Below are 19,947 nucleotides of genomic sequence, written 5' to 3' on the forward strand. Positions count from 1 at the left end.
TTCTAACTGGGATTATAATATTAACCTGTAATCAACATTTGATGATAATTAAATGAAAGATTATAATATATATGTATATCAACTACTACATTTACACCTAGCTTAGTACATACAAATAATAGGTCCTAAATAAATATGTGATAAATGAGCAAATAAATATTAATACCTAAAACAAATGACCAAATCTTCCTTCCCATGTTGTTAAATGATAATTCAATTATTGAAAACTTAGTAAAGACAATCATGAACAATTATTTAGTGAAATGTGAAATGATCCATTGCTTTTAAAATCTTTATTTCTCCTTTATTTTCATGCTAATTAATCAAATGATATATTTAAATGTCTATGGTATAAGTGAGGTTTTCTTGGTACCCCGTTTCTTTAAAGAGAACATTCTGAACAAAGAAAAAAAAAAAAACAACCAACAAAACCCCCTAAGACAAGAGGGAAGAAAGATTCAAAATGAAACTTGCTCATACTCTCCCAACACATATTGTTGCCCAGGGCCATGGTTATAGTTGATGGGCACCACAGCAGTGTAGGGAATGACATCTTAGGTCAAAAGCTTATCCTGGAATTTGGTTGTTCTGGGCTTTGTTCTCTTATTAGTTACTCAGTGACCTTCAGTGAGCCACTTTATTTATGTCTTAATGCTCCACGCATTTCAAAGGGCTAATCATACAGAAATAATATATGAAGAATTCTGAGATTTACAAATTCAGGTGCTAAGGGCTTCCTTGGTGGTGCAGTGGTTGAGAATCTGCCTGCCAATGCAGGGGACACGGGTTTGAGCCCTGGTCCAGGAAGATCCCACATGCCACAGAGCATGTAAGCCCATGCGCCACAACTACTGAGCCCACCTGCCACAACTACTGAAGCCTGCGCACCTAGAGCCCGTGCTCAGTAACAAGAGAAGCCACCGCAATGAGAAGCCCACACATTGCAATGAAGAGTAGCCCCAGGTCACCCCAAGTAGAGAAAGCCCACGTGCAGCAACAAAGACCCAATGCAGCCATAAATAAATAAATAAATAAATTTAAAAAATCAAATTCAGGTGCTAAACGAATGCAAGGTATTCCATGGTCAGTTAACAGTGAAGCAAAATAGTTTTGGGAAACTTTATTTTATGATTTTATTTGGTTCAGTTACTTTATTTCTGTCTCGGTAAGCCGAATTCTCAGCGGTTCTCCTAATAATTGTGTTCATTTCTTAACAGAAATTCTGAGTGCCAAGGGCAGTGTTTTTATGTTTGTGTTTTTATAATTTTTCTTTTTTTTGTTGTTGTATATCCTTCTGAAATAGTACTTCATGGTAATTAATTTATGTCTCTTTTTTTTTTTTTCATAAGATCCTGGCAAAGTCCCAGAAGCCAAACAAGGGACAATAAAAATTGCAGCACAAGGTAGGCAATAAAACACTTAAAAATTCTATTGCTTTTTTAAAAAAAACTTACAGTAGCATTTTATTGACAATAGCCGAAGCTGTTTATTGCAGAATAGCACCACCTGCTGGGTTATTATAGAAAACATTTTGTTGTTGCATGAAGATGCACATTTCAAGAATTTATTTAGTAATTGGAGAAAGTGCAACTGAGAGTAATGCCACATTTGCAGAGGAGACACTGAATGACCCAAGAATTCGTATCTTGACTCCAGGTTTGTCATTGAGCTTTTACTTGTACATCCAAAAATAAACCATGGATTAATTGATACATAGAAGATAATATGATGGACAGATAGAGATACCCAAATATATAAAATTTCCAATGTTTTTAGTTATGCATTTTAATTTGTGTCATACTAGAAAATTCAGTCAGAATGTTATTAAATTAATACTACTTCATCTGTATATTGAGACTGCAAAAATCAGATATGACTACAAAGTAATCATCCTAGCTTTTATGAGCCATCTGAGAAAATTTGTTTTATCACTCACTAATATCTTTGGGACATCAAAAGTGGTTTTGTTTAAGAGAACTTTAGAAAATGTATTGATTCTTTAAATCATCAGTTTGGGAAAAGTACTTCTTTAAAATAATTTTCCTGTAATGTTATTTTTTTTTTTTTTATTTTTTTTTTTTTTAAGGATTTTCTTATTTATTTATTTATTTATTTATTTATTTTTGGCTGTGTTGGGTCTTCGGTTCGTGCGAGGGCTTTCTCCAGTTGCGGCAAGCGGGGGCCACTCTTCATCGCGGTGCGGGGACCGCTCTTCATCGCGGTGCGCGGGCCTTTCTCTATCGCGGCCCCTCCCGTCGCGGGGCACAGGCTCCAGACGCGCAGGCTCAGCAATTGTGGCTCACGGGCCCAGCTGCTCCGCGGCATGTGGGATCTTCCCAGACCAGGGCTCGAACCCGTGTCCCCTGCATTAGCAGGCAGATTCTCAACCACTGCGCCACCAGGGAAGCCCTGTAATGTTATTTTTTAACTATCACCTGAAATCACATCCTTTGAGAAAGCTACTCTAACTCCATTGTCCACTTTATAGAACACTCTTAGGAAAGAAAAAGTAAAATATTTACTGGAGAAAATCTTTATTTTTTCTCCTTTGCCACATTATACCACATTGACCAATAAAGGAGATGCATTTAGGTGGTGGTACATTTGTTTCTGTGCAGAAGGCCCTGTAGCAGACTTCTCAGCACATGACATGATTCCATCTGAAAATTTTCTGTTACATTTAATCCTGGACCCAACGATATACAGAATCATCCTAGTAAATATTGGTAAAATGGGTTGACTAGCCATTTGACCCAATCATGTTGTTTATAAAGTATATGTGCTAGAATGGTGAAGAACTATGATACAAGGTTTTAGTTTTCATTTGATCATTGGGTTGCTCAACAAAACTGATTCTTCTTTAGAAGAGTTCTGATCAGGAATGTCATTAATATTATGGGAGGTAGAAAAGCAGGGCAAATATCATCACTTTTGTGTTTTCTATTCATGAAAATGCAGCTCAGAGCGGATTCCTTAAGTGAATGACTACCTAGTTTAAGATTTATTGCAGTTAATGCATATATGTTCTCATAAATAAACACAGTAGCCTGGCACAGTCTGTTTTAACTGAGGCTTCTGAAGGCCATAGTAGGTGTGGAACTATGACTCGAGGCAGGCACTTAGTGTTACTTCAGCCTCCTATTAGAGGAGTTCAGGGGAGAGAATTGAAGAGATATCTGGAAATCTGCTTCAGATTTGAGCTTGGGGCCATGGGCTCTTCACTTTTACATTCCAAGTACATTGGATTAGGCAGACTCAGAACTTAACGCTTTCAGAATAAAGCATTTATTGTTGTGTGAATAATCAGGTAGAGTTTCGAAGGCTTGTAAAACTATCCTTTTATGAGATTAGATGAAAGTGCTGATTGAGAACAGTGTACAAGGCAAGAGTTAGGGGCTATATATATATGTTCACTAAATTGTAATGACACATCAAAGCAGGGACACACCAAACAGGGATAAATGTCACTTGTGTTGTGCACATACTCAGTAGACCTTTTGTAGACAGGTTTTATAACACCACAGCTGCATAATTAAATTATGCATAGAAGTAATTAATATTTGCAAGTACTCCATGTGGAGACAGCTTAAACACAATGGCAATACTGCTATAGCAGAGACTGATAATTTTGATAGGTACAGTGACAAAATTGACAGTGATGTTTATAGTGGGGTAAAAGAGTATATCTCTTCATTTATTTATTTTTTTAACTTTTATAACAAAGGAACTATTTAAACCCTAGTTTTATATAAATTATGTATATATGTACATATTAATTATAATTAAGATATAGCATTCTTTTTTGGAAGTACTTAAAAAATTATTTTAACAAAGAGTTTGGAGGCACTGAGAAGACAATGACATAAATGTCTTTACACTACAGGAGATTACAATTTGGAGATATGAGAAATTTAAGTAACAACACAAATTGAATATCTTGTAGTGCTGAATTGAATTGTAGAGATAATAAATGCCAAAGAATTAAGACAAAGGGATTTTCAGTAAGAGGGATTCCTCATGGATGAGGGGTGACTTGAGTTTGTAGCATGACTAAAAAATAAACTGGGGCTTCCCTGGTGGCGCAGTGGTTGAGAATCCGCCTGCCAATGCAGGGGACACGGGTTCGAGCCCTGGCCTGGGAGGATCCCACATGCCGCGGAGCAACTAGGCCCGTGAGCCACAATTACTGAGCCTGCGCATCTGGAGCCTGTGCTCCGCAACAAGAGAGGCCACGATAGTGAGAGGCCCGCGCACCGCGATGAAGAGTGGCCCCCGCTTGCCACAACTAGAGAAAGCCCTCGCACAGAAACGAAGACCCAACACAGCCATAAATAAATAAATAAATAAATATTTAAAAAAAAAAAAAAAAAGAATCACAAATGTTTGTGATTTAAAAAAAATAAAAAAAATAAAAAAAAAATAAACTGGAAGAAAAAAAAGCATTGCTAGTAAGTGGATGACTTAAGTAGATATAAAGAGTTAGCGATAATTATGAAAGGTTGTTGTCATTATCAAGACATGAGACAATAACCTTAGCTAGGATGGCGCAAATGACTTTAGAGAAATGCAAATAAGGTGAACATTTTGAAGACATAATATTTGATAAACTATACAGATGAAACAAGGAAAAAATAAAAATGGTACTGAGCTTTTGAGTGTTGGTGAATAGGATCACTGTAATTGTCATAGTGATAAGTCCCAGGGGAAGGAATGAGCTTAAGGGAAAAGAAGAGGATTCACTTTTGGGCAGGTTTATGTTGAGCAGACGGAATGTTATCCAGGCAATGATTTTTCTGTAGCCAGTTAGAACTTAGATGGGATATCAATCTAGTTAATAGATATTACACAATAAGTTGTGGTGCAGGAATGGAATATAGACCAAAATGGGGAAAGGAAGGAGAGAAATAAGGAATCTTTTTTTTTTTTTATAAATTTATTTATTTTATTTATTTTTATTTTTGGCTGTGTTGGGTCTTCATTGCTGCGCGTGGGCTTCCTCCAGTTGCAGCGAGCGGGTGCCACTCTTCATTGTGGTGCGTGGGCCTCTCATTGCGGTGACCTCTCCCGCTGCGGAGCACGGGCTCCAGGCGCCCAGGCTTCAGCAGTTGTGGCTCGCGGGCTCCAGAGCGCAGGCTCAGTAGTTGCGCACGGGCTTAGCTGCTCCGCGACATGTGGGATCCTCCCGGACCAGGTCTCGAACCCGTGTCCCCTGCACTGGCAGGCAGACTCCCAGGGAAGTCTGCGCCGTCAGGGAAGCCCCAGGATCATTTTTTAATCAGTTAGGTGTAACAGCTAGGAAGACACCTGTTGAGAATGAAATGCCCGAGTGAGGACAGGAACCATAATGGAACTCGCCTTAAAAGATGGGTCTACATCAAATATTTCCTAAATTCCCATCTCAAGATACTGCAGTTGATACTCTGGTGTGGTGCTGCCACTTACCTCTCATGATGTACCAGGGTATTGGATCTTACTCTGTGCATAAATCTAGGGATGTGCCTGTGGAGTCCTGTGGGTGGGTGGGTGTACATTTGGAAAGGGGGACAGTACACTGAGCCAGGAAAATGGTATCTCTATTTCCTTTCAACTACTGAGATAATTGTAGATTCACATGTTATCTTAGTTTGGGCTGCTATAACAGAATATCATGGGTGGCTTAAACAGTAAACTTATTTCTCAGTTAAAAAAAAGATGGGTCTATATGCATCTGTGTTAGTGTATTTCAGTGTATTTTTTTTCCTTTTGGTCTCAAAGCAAACATTAAAAGTATCCCATCTATTAGAGAAAAAAAAGAACAAAATAACTAAAATATTAGCCGTTGCAGTCTCAAGATTGCTTTGGCTATTCGGGGTCTTTTGTGGTTCCATATACATTTTAGGATTATTTGTTCTAGTTCTAGTTCATGCGTATTTGGATAGGGTTTGCATCAAATCTGTATATTGCTTTGTGTAGTATGGACATTTTTACAATATTAAGTTTTCCAATTCAAGAACATGGGGCATCTTTCCATTTCTTTGTATCATTTTCATATTGCTTTATCAGTGTTTTATAGTTTTCAGAGTATAGGTCTTTCACCTCCTTGGTTAAGCTTATTCCTAGGTATTTTATTCTTTTTGATGCAATCTTAAATAGGATTGTTTTCTTGCTTTCTCTTTCTGATAGTTCATTATTAGTGCATAGAAAAGCAACAGATTTCTGTATATTAATCCTGTATCCTGCAACTTTACTAAACTGATTTATTAGTTCTAACAGTTTTTTGGTGGAGATTTCAGGGTTCATTACAGTCTCATTACGATGTGAAAAACAAGAGCTAAATAGTTAAGAATCACTCCCACTCAGTAAATCAGTCATCCAGCCATTGTAATCCAGTTAAATAGATTAGAGTCAGGTGAGCTGAATTGAGTGCCAGCAGTGGGACACATGAACAAAAGTTACAAAACCATTCTGGAAACAGCTGGACCCTGAAACCCTGGTTTTGATTAACTTCTGGGCGGGAATCCAGCTTGACAGATCACATGGCTTTCCAGATGACAGTGAGTAAAACCCACCAATCTTCAAGGGATACAGGGCAAGAAGCAAAGCCAGTATCAGTTACGAAGGAATAAGTCAGACTCCTTGGTTCAGCTCTTTTCTCTGTTACTGTAAAGTTAAGGGCTGAAATTATTTAAGAATGTTAGAATGGGGAAGAGGAAAGTGTGTAATACCCACATACCTGCACACCCACGTGCACATGTGCACATCATTCTTCTTGGATTATTTAGGAGTCAAAAAAATTCAAAGTAGCTGCAAAAAATTTTGCCACTTCTTTGAGAAATTTGTTTCAGAGCTTTTCTTCTCTGTGGAATTCATAAGAGATGATGGTTCTTCAAAGTGTGTTCATGTTCTCAGTCTTCTTTCTGGCATTGGTTGTGCCTCAGAAAGAGTGGGTTTATTGCTCAACTGATGAAGTTAGGGATCAGGGCCACTCCCTTGCCAGAGACACTCCCAGGACCCTGGGAAGGACCACAGCAATTTTTAATTTGTGATTTTGTGTCATTTTATTTTGTTTTTCTTGAAAGAGCCCTCTACCTTCACCCTTTGACCCAATTTGAGAGAGGTTATGACTTAAATTATGGGAGATATCTGGAGATAATCTCCCATAGAAAAACAAAGTAAATTCCTCTTTTGCAACATCTGAAAGGACAACACCATTTCAATTCTTGTCCTTATTCTACAAGCTCCAGGTAAAATTCAAGTGAATTCCAGAATCAAATGTATACATGGTGGGTGATTTTGAAAATTATGGTGCTTCTTGAAGGAAATTCTTATTTGTAAAGCAAAGAACTAACTACAAATAAGTCTATTGAGTCAAACTCAAAGGGTTTGCTGAAATAATGCCTGGTGGCTTTGAAATCTATCCGACAGTGTCCATATCCTTTAATTCATTTTAGTTATCTTTATTACTCTCCTCACTATATCATTGGAATAGGCAAATTTCTTAACTTAAAAACATTATAGATATAAATCCTCTCTACATTTTGTATGCTATTAATTAAAACTCCATTAAAAAGAAACAAATGTGACAAAGTAGAATTAATTTGCTTGTAAATTTACTTTTTTACTCTGAAAGTAATGGTATATTAATAACATTTAGAAAACAGATTTTAAAAGGCCTGTGATACATTAAAATAATAAATTTAAATATATTCCCTTTCAGTCTTTTGTTCCTGATTTTTATACCCAATTCTGCTTCTTGCTCACTATGTGAACATGTGTAAATCATTTGATGTCTCTAAGGCTTAGTTTCTTGCTCTGGGCTGCCTTTCTTAAAAGGTTGTTATGAAGACCAAAGAGAGGATGTACATGAAAGTGTTTTGGCAATTGTAGAACAGAATATAGATCCAGTGTAGCCCTGGATGTTGGTTGAAAGTGGTCCCCCAAATTCACAGGAGGAATTACCTTAAGGGATGTACATGACCTCTGATTCAGTTAATGTGGCTTAAGACATCATAGGTTTGCTTGGAACAATTCCAAGATGACTGAGCCTCCCGCAAATGCTCCCTTCCAGTAACACACATAAACTACAACTTGGATCCTAGTTTAGACTCATGATCTAGGATTAGATGAATTCCACCACAGAGGAAGTCAGAATTCAAAGGTAATTAAAGTGTGCCGCGCCTTTTCTCTATGTAAATGATGATATACATTTGCTAAAAGGAGGGTGGGATTTTCATTAACTTTCTGAAATGATACATTTTATACACTGTTATTGTAACTATGTAAAATAAACTGGTATATAATTCTTCGGTAACTAGGCACAGATAATTTATGGACTCCATTTATTTTCTGCGTAGATCTATTCCTTTTATTTTAGAAGTGATTGTGGTTTGGTCAGATATAACAATTTCAAACCTAAAATGGAATTATGCTAAACACATACTTATTATTTTAACTTCTTGTCTGTGTAACAATATATTTTTATTCTCCTTTTTTGGTTTTATGTTTATATCTGAATTAAAAGAAAAACTTTATATGAAATAATATTTTCAATTTATTCTCTTATTTCAGATTTGGATGAATTAATTTGTGCATTGATAACCACTAAGTTTATGAATATATGCACTACATCCTCATAGTCTCAGTTTTCTGAGGAATGGTTATTTAATATGTTTTAACACTATTTTCTTTCCCTTATTTCAGTAGCAACTAAAAAAGATGAAAAGAAGGAAGGTATGTTTTATGCAAAGTTCCACTATGCTTTTTGTGTGAACAATTTACCAATAATCAGAGTTGAATTTTGACTGCCAGCTTGTCTGTGTTTACTTTGCATCTATCATGTGCATACATTTTATGTGAATGTGTTTTTTCTAGAACATCACTTCACGTGAAAGGGTGAACTACTTTTTTAAAAAGTAATTTTAATCTAATCTTTCTCAATATACAGGGGGTAAAACACAACCTCTCAAAATCCTGGGCCTCCTATTTCATTAGCAATTTTATCAAATTTCAAAAATACGTAAAATACAGACCCATTTTCTCATATTGACACACTGACAAGCAACTGATGTTATTTTGTTCATTATGTTGAAAATAAGTCATAGTCCATCACTTGCACTCCACCTCCCTTTGTCAGGATGTCTTGATATGGAGTCATTTATTCCCTGCTGTCAAAAAGAGACTGCACCTGATGGACTTATACAGGCAAGAGAGACTTTATTCAAGACTATTGCGATAGGGGTCAAGTCTGTTTACAAGAGGAGAAATTGAACTCAACTCCGCTGAAACAAAAATGAGAGTTTTAAAGTTCTGGTGTGAGCTCGTAGAAAAGCACTGGAGGATGTTGGTGGGTTTGGGGTGGGAGCTGGTCAATGTGATGAGGCCATCTGGGTTTTTTAATTTCCTATGAAATTAGGTTCCTACCCTTCCACAGAGACTAGGATATAGGACTGCTACCTTCTTTGATGATTATGTTTCAAAGTGATGTCTTGCAGATCTTGAGAAAGATATTTCTGGTTGTAGAAGATTTATGTTTCACAGGGACAGAAAGAATTTACAACTGCCAGTTTTCTAAAGTAAATGCTCTGCTAAAAGGGTGGTCAGGGGCCTATAGTCAAGAAGAAAACTGTCTAAACTTTATTCAAGTTGATGGGAATGTTAAGGCCTTCTAAGTCACTGTGAATCTATTTAGAGATGTTTCTAATGCACAGCCTGACTACTCTTAGATAGGGTCTCTAGCTATCACTACTGTTTATTAATCTAGGCTTATTTTCTCAGTAAAAATAGCATGTAGATATAAGCAATCACTTATGACTTTGAAAATGACAATTATATTCTAATTAGTGTTCATATGATCTGAGAAAAAATAAGAAAACAAGTGTTATATTTTATATTTAGTATCATCAGAATTTTACATAGTCCTGATAGCTTGGGAGTCACATTCTGCTTCTGTTAAACAAGAATCTAAGAGTCAGTAGATCTGAGAAGGAGAAAATATTTTAGTTGGTTATTACTTACCTAGGAGAAAAAAAACATAGCATCATAAAAGTCAACTAATACATATCACTGTGTTTAGTATAAAGGCATAGAAATCAGTATTAATTCCCCATATACACATAGCAAATATTTCAGTGCATTTTGGAAATTATATCATTTATATGATCAACATTGTGGTGTGTCTACAGAGACCTTACAAGAAAAAAGAGTAAGTTCCTGACACAGCTTTTGACAGATAGTAAGTGCTCAAAGATGTTTATCTTCCCTCCATCCTTCCTTCTTCTGAATAAAGAACAATTTACCATTTGATTTAGGTAAAGGAGTAATATGAACAGTTATTTTTCCACTCATTGGCATTCAAACCAAAGTATTAGAAGACTTTTGGGTATATGAAACAGTAGTCAAGTTACAATTCACAGCTATAAGCTTTATATGTATTTTTTTCCCCTCATTGCTATGCTTGGTTCTGTTTTTCCTGAATTATGTGGCTTTTTTCACTTTTCTGCAAAATTGTCCATATGCAATGGACAATTTTTGGAAGAGCCTGGGGAGCCCAAGCAGAGCTTTGCCCTTGTAGATTCAAGTAATCCAGTGTCCATCACCAGCTGTGAAATATATAAAACATATACTCCTGACTATTTCTTAATATTACCATCACTATCATCATCATTATTATTAATTGTCATTTCCAAAGGGTTTCATAGATTATCTCTCATCTCTTGTTTGGAAAACTTTTTAAATTGGTAAGATGATGATATTTAAGCTAAAAACTATTCAGCGTAATTTTCATTGCTCTCAATGTATAGTAGGAGAATAGGCTTAATGGCCAGCTGTTCTAGGCAGTGGCTTGATTTTACATTTCACGAGTTCCTATTTCCCTCTCTGTATCTTCTTTTAAGCAAAGCAGAGGAGGTATATGGACTTAAGCTTCTTGGTTCTTGTTTCTTATTTTCGATGATCTCAATAAAGATTATAGAAATCTTTTCCGTAGAGGCAGGAAGCACATTTTTCCTCAAATGAGGCAAGTTTAATACAAATCATCAGGTGGCATACAATTTGGATTTTCAGTATTTTATTTTACACAAAGTTTATTCACGTTCAACCTTTTTGGATATAGTCAAAGATACTAATGGTTGACAACTTTCCTGAAGAAAAAGAGAATAAGGGGGGTTTCAGGGATTTAATTAGAATGTTCTTGAGAAGTTTTTGTGGTGAATTTTAAAACACAGAAATAAAAGTGCATATGAACTTCTTTATGATAAGCAGGCATCAGGCCACAAAGAGTTTCTCGCATTAGTGAACTCTGAAGATTTGCTGTTCATATTAAGATCTTATTACAGCATGTCTCATCAAATCTCTTTCACAAAACTTAGCAAGAGAGACCCTTGGCTCCATTGAGCTTTCCCCATCAAGTTTACTGTTGTTAGCAGTTTTGGTGTCAGAGCAAGCATATCTTAGCCTAAGTAGAGTAACATTTCTGACTAAATGTTCAGCTGAGGTCCTTCTGTGATGAGACTTTTTTCTACTGAAGTTGCCACTCTTTCTCCCTCGGCAGACACTTTCCTTGTGATTTATTAACACACGTTCTTACTGTCCATCAGGTTCTCAAAGTCAAAGTCCTAATCAAATTATGTTTTTCTTTATAAACATATGCTTATTCCTTTATTTCTTCTTATAGAGTCATCCCATTCTCTTTGCAGACACCAGGACTCAAATTGTAGTGTAAACTTTGACTCCTGTTTTTCCTTTGCCACTAAAATTTAGTCCTTCGGAATTTTTAATTTGACTAAACTCTCTTGTCTAATCCATCCTAAAGTCATTAGAAAAGCTAATCTTCACTCACAACCTCCATTCCTTCAGTTGCGACCTCACATCCTTGTTTGTGACCTCATGTTGGTCTTACTAACCTCTTGCGTGAACCAGGGAAACGATCTTGAAAATCAGAGGTTCTCAAGATGTGGTCAAGGACTACTGGAAGTACCTGAGACCTTTTCAGTGGTTCTGCAAGATCAAAAATATATTTATAAAAATATGGATTTATCATTTCCTTCTCACTCTCATTCTCTTATGAGTGTGCACTAGAGTTTTCCAGAAGCTACATAATGTGTGATACTGCAACAGAATGAATGCTTAAGGAGATATGCGAATCCAACTATCTTTGCCAGACATTAAGGAGATTCACAGAAGTGTAAAACAAAGTCCTTCATCTCATCGTTTTTTTGGTAGTGGAAAATGTATTTGTCATAAAAAGTATATTTACGGTGACAGGTAACAGGTTTTAAATTTTTTTAATGAATAAATATATATTTATATATTTAAAAATATTATCAACTTTATTTTTTAAAATTATAAATGTCGTAGATACAGCCTACATAAATAAAAGCTGTTTGGGGTCCTTTACAATTGTTAAGATTTTTAAAGGAGTCCTGAGATAAAAAAATTTGAGTATCTCTGACCTAAATAATCATTCTGCCTGTAATGTTTTCCTTAAATATTTTCTTCCAAAATACTGAACTGACTTCATGAAACACTTTATGTCATTACCTATTTAAAATAGTCAGTGGCGCCACACTGACCACAGAACATAGTCTACAAGCCTTAACCTGTAATTTAAGTCCCCACAGAGTGTTTCCTGACCTCCTGTCAAGCACATATCAAGGCAAAGTCAAAGCCAAGGCCTGACAAATTCCACCAGTAAAAATACAATGATCTCTTTTGAGATTGAGACAATTTATTACTTTCATGGCCAGCAAAAGCAAGAGTATCTAAAGGTGCCAGCTCTTCATTGTCCTTGTCCCACACACCAAAAATTCAACACACCAGATAATTCAACACAAGTTAGGGACACCTTTTTGCTGAGGACTCAAATCTGGACTACAGCCAGTGGTCTGCAGGTCTGTTCTCAAAGGGTTCTTGGCAGGGGGACCCAGGAGGTGATGAGAAGTTGTCTCCTGACAACCTCCAGGAGAGACAGAGAGGCATGTGGAAGATGACCTCATAGGAAGTCCTCATAGGCCTCCCATCCCCTTACGTTCTTGAAGGATCGCAAGACATCCTGCCAGACTCAGAATTAGCTGTGGTTCAGATCTTTGCCTGAATGGCATATATGGCTAGTGCAAAGCCACCAGGGCACTGTGGTGGAACCTGTACCCTACTCTCCCACCCAGTTTCTTCCTTTATATATTATGTATTTCATCCATACTAAGTCACTTTCAATTTTACATATACAATGTGCTGTCTAGCCATTGTCCCTGCTATTATCATAATAGATCTTACCCTTTCCTTTTCCCTCTATGAATACTCAGTGTTCTTAGGGCTCAAGATAAATTCTCTTCCCTCTAGGACAAGGGTCCCTGACCCCCCAGGGAACCAGGCCACACAGCAGGAGGTGAGCGGAGGGCGAGCGAGCGAAGCTTCATTGGCCGCTCCCCATCGCTCCCCATTACTTGCATTACCACCTGAACCATCCCCGTCCCACCTCGTCCATGGAAAAATTGTCTTCCACGAAACCGGTCCCTGGTGCCAAAAAGGTTGGGGACCGCTGCTCTAGGATGTCTGTCTGACCCTCCCAATTAAATATTTTTTCTCTTTCAATTATAATCTCCCTTCAGAGTTTTTGTGTACTTCCTTAGTATTGTTTATTTCATGCCCCTTGTACTTCATATTACTTGCATCATTTTCCTTCTATTCTACTTGACTTTAAGACTTTTGACTAAAGGGACCATGTCTAATTCACTTTTATCCCCTACAGGAACTAACACATTTCCTTAGTTTGTACATTGCTCAACAAATATTTATTCTGTGAATGAATCAGTAATATCTGGGACTCTTAAGATAAATATTATAGCCACAAGAAGTAAGAGTAGGCGCTAAAATTTTCATATCCCAGGCAAGAAAGGATTTTTTTTTTCAAATTGGGAGTTGTATTATAGTGAGCTTTTTAGGTCTGGGAATTTATAGTCAATTACTAACAATTTTATCTTAAGTTGATACTTGAGTTGCACTAGCAGATCTAGGTAGATCTCATTCAACTAACCTCAGCTTTGCTGATGAAATCCTAGGGGTTGAAAAGCCTGTGGGTGTTTTTTTTTAATAAATTTATTTATTTTATTTATTTATGTTTGGCTGCATTGGGTCTTCGTTCCTGCACCGGGGCTTTCTCTAGTTGCGGTGAGCGGGGCCTACTCTTCATTGCCGTGCATGGGTTTCTCATTGTGGTGTCTTCTCTTGTTGCAGAGCATGGGCTCTAGGCACGTGGGCTTCAGTAGTTGTGGCACGTGGGCTCAGTAGTTGTGGCTTGCGGGCTCTAGAGCTCAGGCTCAGTAATTGTGGCGTTTGGGCTTAGTTGCTCTGTGGCATGTGGGATCTTCCCAGACCAGGGATTGAACGCATGTCCCCTGCATTGGCAGGTGGATTCGTAACCACTGCACCACCAGGGAAGTCCTCAAGCCTGTGGGTTTTTCAACACAGGTTATCTTCTGAAGAATACAGCTCCATTGAGAACTAGCCAGATGAGATTTATTATTTACTGTAACTAGGGCAAGACCAAGTAGAGTTGAATGCATGTGAGAATTAGTCCTAAATTCTAGGGCTTCATCATTGAGATCTGAAGAGGAATCATGCTGAAAAACAATGCAAAGTTTCTCTTATTGTAATTGAATAAGGATGCCAATTGGCAAGTGACACACACACACACACACACACACACACGGCATACTTCATTACCTGATTTATTAGACTATCAGAGAGTTAATTTTTCCCTTCAATATGAATTGGTATTTCATTTTCCTCTGGCATCATTCATGAACATCATAGACCATACCTGATACATCGCTAAAGTTGAGTAAGTGATGGATTGAACAGATTGCAAACACATCACTGCTTTTCAATCAGCTGCTGTGGGTCTCGATGTTCTTAATAGAAGACTGTTGTTCAGATTATTGGGCAGATGGCCTTTAGGGAGGTATCTTCACCAAGTAAGCCTTTATAATATTTTTAAGCCATTTCAGCAGAGTGCTGAGAGGGCATAATGAAGTTTAATAGCATGAGTATTAAGTGCTGGGACTAATAGCTCTTTAGGGTCAGTATGTGATCTTTCAATTTTAAGCATTATATTTTTTGGTTGCTCAGGTATTTACTTGTATAAGTCTGCTGCTCTGTTGACTCCTAACCAAAAGACATGAAATTATGATGACATTTTAAGTACATTTCACTACAGCTCCCAGTTCTTACAGCAAATATATTGAACTTTAAAGACCTGCTTGATTAGATCATGACTTATTTTTTTACATTTCTACTTTATGAAATACTTTTCTTTTATCTCAGTAAGTGATGTACTTTACCTGACCCTGGACTTCATGTTATTTTTATTCTTTTATTACAGAACAATGGATATCTAATATAATATTTATCTATTCTTATTACCAGGGAAAAGAAAAACAGATTAAAAACAACAGGCATTCCAGACTTACATATATTGTATTAAGCTTTTCGCCCCTACCCCATGCCAGCATCTAGTTGAAAAATAGGGGGGCTGGAAATAATCTTGTCCTAATATGCCACATTTTAGCCTCTGTTCAAACATTCTTCCCAAGCGTTACCTTCAATTGTATTTCAACTGTAGGTGCCCACCATAATATTTCTGTGTTTTGCATATTGGCTGTACTCTGGGCTCAAAAGATTGCTCAACGAGGATCACAGAACCTCTTGGACAGGCAGAAATCCTATCCCAGTATACTGGAGCCAAACTAATTGATAAGTTGTGCTAGCCATTGAACTATCCACTTCATACTTTCATCTGTTGTGGTATGAGAATCTGTGTCTCCAAAAGAGTGGCCACTGCATATTATTAATAAATAGCTAGACATATGAGTAAGATGATAGATGACATTTATCACATTCTTATATGGAATTGTTTTATATAATATTTTTCTAATATTTGAATTAACTGCTTACCTAATTAGGATAATTACTCATCAAGGAAACGAATGAGAAATTGCTTGCAAAGCACATTTGTTTTAGATCATGAATTTGGTCCACTTCATTATAGTTCCTGATGAGAAAATGAATAGCAAGAAAACGATTGGGTTTTTGGGGTGAGGTGGCAGGTATTAAGAAAAATTTAGTCAAAAATTCTTTTTACTAAGCCATGCTGGACACAATAGTGTTTAATAAATGTTTACTCAATAAATAAGTGTTTTGTTTCAAGGATATATTATTTTAAAAAATAAAGTTTGTTTTTCTCTTAAACGTGAAACATAACCCAATTACAGAAAAAATAGAAATTCAGAAAGAAGACATTGCAAAACATCATTTTAATGACCATGTTTTTCTATTATGTGGATATACTATGAATCCCATGAACAGTTCCCCTACTGTATGGAGGGTACTGGTTAATATTCCCCTTATTTAGAGGTATAAAACAATGTCACAAACAAAGCATCTTCCTATAAGATTTTCTTATGACAATTTTGCATGTTTCTCCTTGGAAATGTAGAAGTTGAACACTGTGTCAAAAAGTATGCTCATTTTAATGTCTTTCTAGATTCTTTTTCCCAAGTTGCTCTCCTAAAATGTGTTTTCAGCTTCTAGTTCTGTGGAAGTAGGTTATTACTTTCACCACACTATTACTGTTACTGATAATCATTTTCTCATAAAACAATTCAGTTGACAATCTAACTGCCTTTTGTGAACAGTCTCCTACTCACTGTCATCTTCAAACATTTTAGGTCCATTACTTCATTGTGGAACTATAATCATGATCCATCTACATCACTATAAGGCACACAGATTCATTAACTTCCAAATTGTTAGTGAATATCTATTGCTCTAGGTTCCAAGCCATATAATTGTCAGCCAGAGAACAGTCTTTTGCAAGTATAAATTCATAGTTCATTATTTTGGTTCTAATTTCAGTAATATTCAGATAATTTCAAAGCTAAGTTACAGAAGAGGTAAAAGAAAGAAAACAGAGTATACAGAATGAAGTATTCTAAGCAAAAATTTAAGATGCCTCCATTCTAAAATAAACAAGTTAAAAAAACACTTGTTTTTAATTTCAAGTGATAGGAACAGACAGTTTCATGGTATAAAAATACTGGAAATAATAAATTTCTCAGATATAGGCTGAACACCCAAAAGACTAAAAATTGAATAGATGGCTTTTGACCACTGAATGCGTATTACTACATAGCAGTTACTAAATAAATGATATGTTCGTCAGTAACCCATGAGCCATCATCACCTGTTTCTTTTTCATTACAATACAAATAAGTTAATGTTTGTATTGGGAATGCATCAGTTTTTTCAAGGAGAGTACAATGCATTTCACCAGGATTGCTATAGATTGAACAAATGAATAAATTGCCAACTAAATTCATGGATTCCAACCCATCTCTATAGAAACAGACAGTATATCTGCCCAGTTTGACTTTTTATTAAAAGGTCATTAGCTGCTATAGACACAATGTAATTTCTATGCAAATTAGATATGGATATTTTCCTTTGTATTTTTTCTATATTTTATACATCAAAAGTTTCTCACTTCTTGCCTTAATCTAATACTCTTCCTCTCAAAAACAGAATAATTTCGCTTTAAGCCCCATATTCTAGAAATACAACATGCAATCAATCCATTTCATTGAAAATGATTTCAGAGTGTATGGATATTTTGTTGTGAGCTTATCAGTTGTTGATTTTTCTTATCTGCTTTGTCAGTAATTTATATTTGTATTTTCAGATTCCAAGAAAACAAGAACAACTGCAGAAGGTATTGGGAATATTTCCTTTTTCTGTCTTATACTTAATGAACCCCCAAGCAGCATTCCTTTTTAAAGGAGTCACACAAAATAAAAAACTAAATATGGGATAAAAAAGAGAGAGAGAAATATTGAGAAAAAAAGAAAAAGAGAGAGAGTCAAATCTTTCCTGACAATAATGCTATGAGAAATATTTGGCAGTAATAAAAATAAATATTGCCTATGTTTACCTTTCACAGTAATTATTTTCAAAGAAATGTTTGCTGGACAAGAAATTGAACGATGTTCAGTAACAAGCATTTACTTTGCTAGAAAGCATAAATTTAATTAATCTTGGATATACCAGCATCAGTGGAACTGAGTAGTTCCTTTAAGTCTTGAATAAAATCATATATCATGTGGCAAGTATACCTGTGTCTTTTGTATTTGTTCCTAAGGGTTTATGTGTACAGGGTGTTTATGTATTCACATACATTTAAGAAGACTACAAGATATAAATCATTTTAAATAGTTAAACAGTATAATCCTAGGTTCATTGTCAAATAATGCTTTACAATTAACTTATGGAAACACCTATGATAATCAGCAATACCTCCGAGCAACACTGAGAAATTTAAGGGGAGAGAATGGGGGGAGGCATTGGAAACATTACAGTCTAATCAATGTGTTGAGGGAGTATACTTTATCTTTGAAAGTTTCATGAGCAATGGCTTTCTGTTTATATTTCTTTCAACAGAACTACCCAAGGGAAAAAGTAAGGAAAGGCATGCAAATTATATATTTTTTCTATTTACTGCTACTATTGGCCTGCTGAAATACTTAGACTTGCGGTTTTGAATCTCCCTTTTCTATGTTTTATGCATGTGAACTCTATTTTTTTTTGTCAGAATGAAAGAATATACAACCTGGGGAGGGGGTGGTCAGAGTGGACTGAAAAGCATGGCACTCTTTCTTAGAGTCCTTTTTCAAATTCATGCAATCGTCTAATAAATAACATTATCCACAGTCTTAACCAAAAAATATAACTTCATTCCATTAACCAAAACTGTATTATGTTAGTGGAAATTTAGTCTCTGTAATCTGGTTAGTTCTGTAGCTAGAATATAGAACAGAAGTTCTTTTTCAGGTTAGTTTTACAATCTCTTTTCTGTTTTCTTTGTTCTTGTAATCCATAAATATTTTGGCATGTTCACATGATATATAACATTTTGTCCATAACAATGTCCTTTTTCCCTACAAGCACTATGAGCTCTGTGAAACTGCATTGTTTGGAATGCATAACTTAGGCAGCACCCACTGTTGCTATAACACATTATTAAAGCTTGCTTGCTAACAATTCAGTAAAGCTTGATGCTTTGAGGTTGCGTCTTTTGCAAATGTATACTCTTCTCTGAAGAAAAACAAACAGAAACAAAAAATATCAACTTAACCTTATTCAATTAGCCATTAATAATCATTCCATTTCCAGGTATGCAGAGCTTTAAAAAATCCTAGTGAAATTAAAAACATGTTTTAAAATATATACCAATTTTAAAAAAAGATTTACATGCATTTTGGTCCTGCAAAGGTCAGGACATTGAGACCTTTCATGTCATAAAAGTGCTCTAAAATGTCCTATGGAGAGAATCATGAAGTTACACTACAACTGAGCCAAGGGGAACAATCTATCTATAGAGAAGTATGTGATATTTCAATCCCAGATTTATGTGTGTGCACAGCTGCTGATGGGCACTGGCACACTAATACAGAAACCACTCTATAAACCATTGCACCAGCAGGGAAATGGAGGACAACTGGAGATTTGAAAAATGGTATTAAATAATATATAGGTAACCTTAAGGCCCTTGCTTTATTACAGTCTATATGATTTAAAATTTCCCACAGACACACTGCAGCTCCTTGACAATCTTCAGAGTATTGATATATTTAATAAATAAACATGCCTTCCCAGGCATTCATTTAACATTCCAACTGCTTCCCTCCTTGGGAAGTTCTGTGGGTTGACTTTGGCAGTAATAAGGACAAGAAAAAGAATTTTCCTCTAAACAACTACTAATTCTTTTCAAATTAACTTATTTGCTCTAGTTTATCATCTGCTGCTTTTGTTGTTATTGTCGCATCTTTGAATTTGCTGGATTCAGTTGTTGTTTTTACTTTAAGATTGCTTTATTCAATTATACACCTCCAACCCTATATTCTTATTTTGCTTTTTCTTTTC

General features: G+C 36.0%; 1 protein-coding gene across 13 annotated transcripts in view; it reads left to right on the forward strand.

Annotated features, from left to right (window-relative positions):
* TRDN (triadin) overlaps positions 1-19,947 on the forward strand; it is a 367,278-nt gene that overhangs the window by 221,848 nt on the left and 125,483 nt on the right. For 11 of the 13 annotated variants that reach the window (XR_009005184.1, XM_057527820.1, XM_057527823.1 and 8 more), the window contains 4 exons: positions 1,350-1,403; positions 8,680-8,709; positions 17,711-17,740; positions 18,466-18,483. Coding sequence is in view for 12 of the 13 variants with exons in the window: in XM_057527820.1 (XP_057383803.1) it covers positions 1,350-1,403; positions 8,680-8,709; positions 17,711-17,740; positions 18,466-18,483 (132 nt within the window). In the remaining variant the exon portion in view is untranslated. The remainder of the gene's footprint in view (positions 1-1,349; positions 1,404-8,679; positions 8,710-17,710; positions 17,741-18,465; positions 18,484-19,947) is intronic. The other 2 variants (XM_057527814.1, XM_057527819.1) reach the window with 2 other exon arrangements.

This window comes from Balaenoptera acutorostrata, chromosome 14, assembly GCF_949987535.1.
Source record: "Balaenoptera acutorostrata chromosome 14, mBalAcu1.1, whole genome shotgun sequence".
NCBI classification, from domain to species: domain Eukaryota; kingdom Metazoa; phylum Chordata; class Mammalia; order Artiodactyla; family Balaenopteridae; genus Balaenoptera; species Balaenoptera acutorostrata.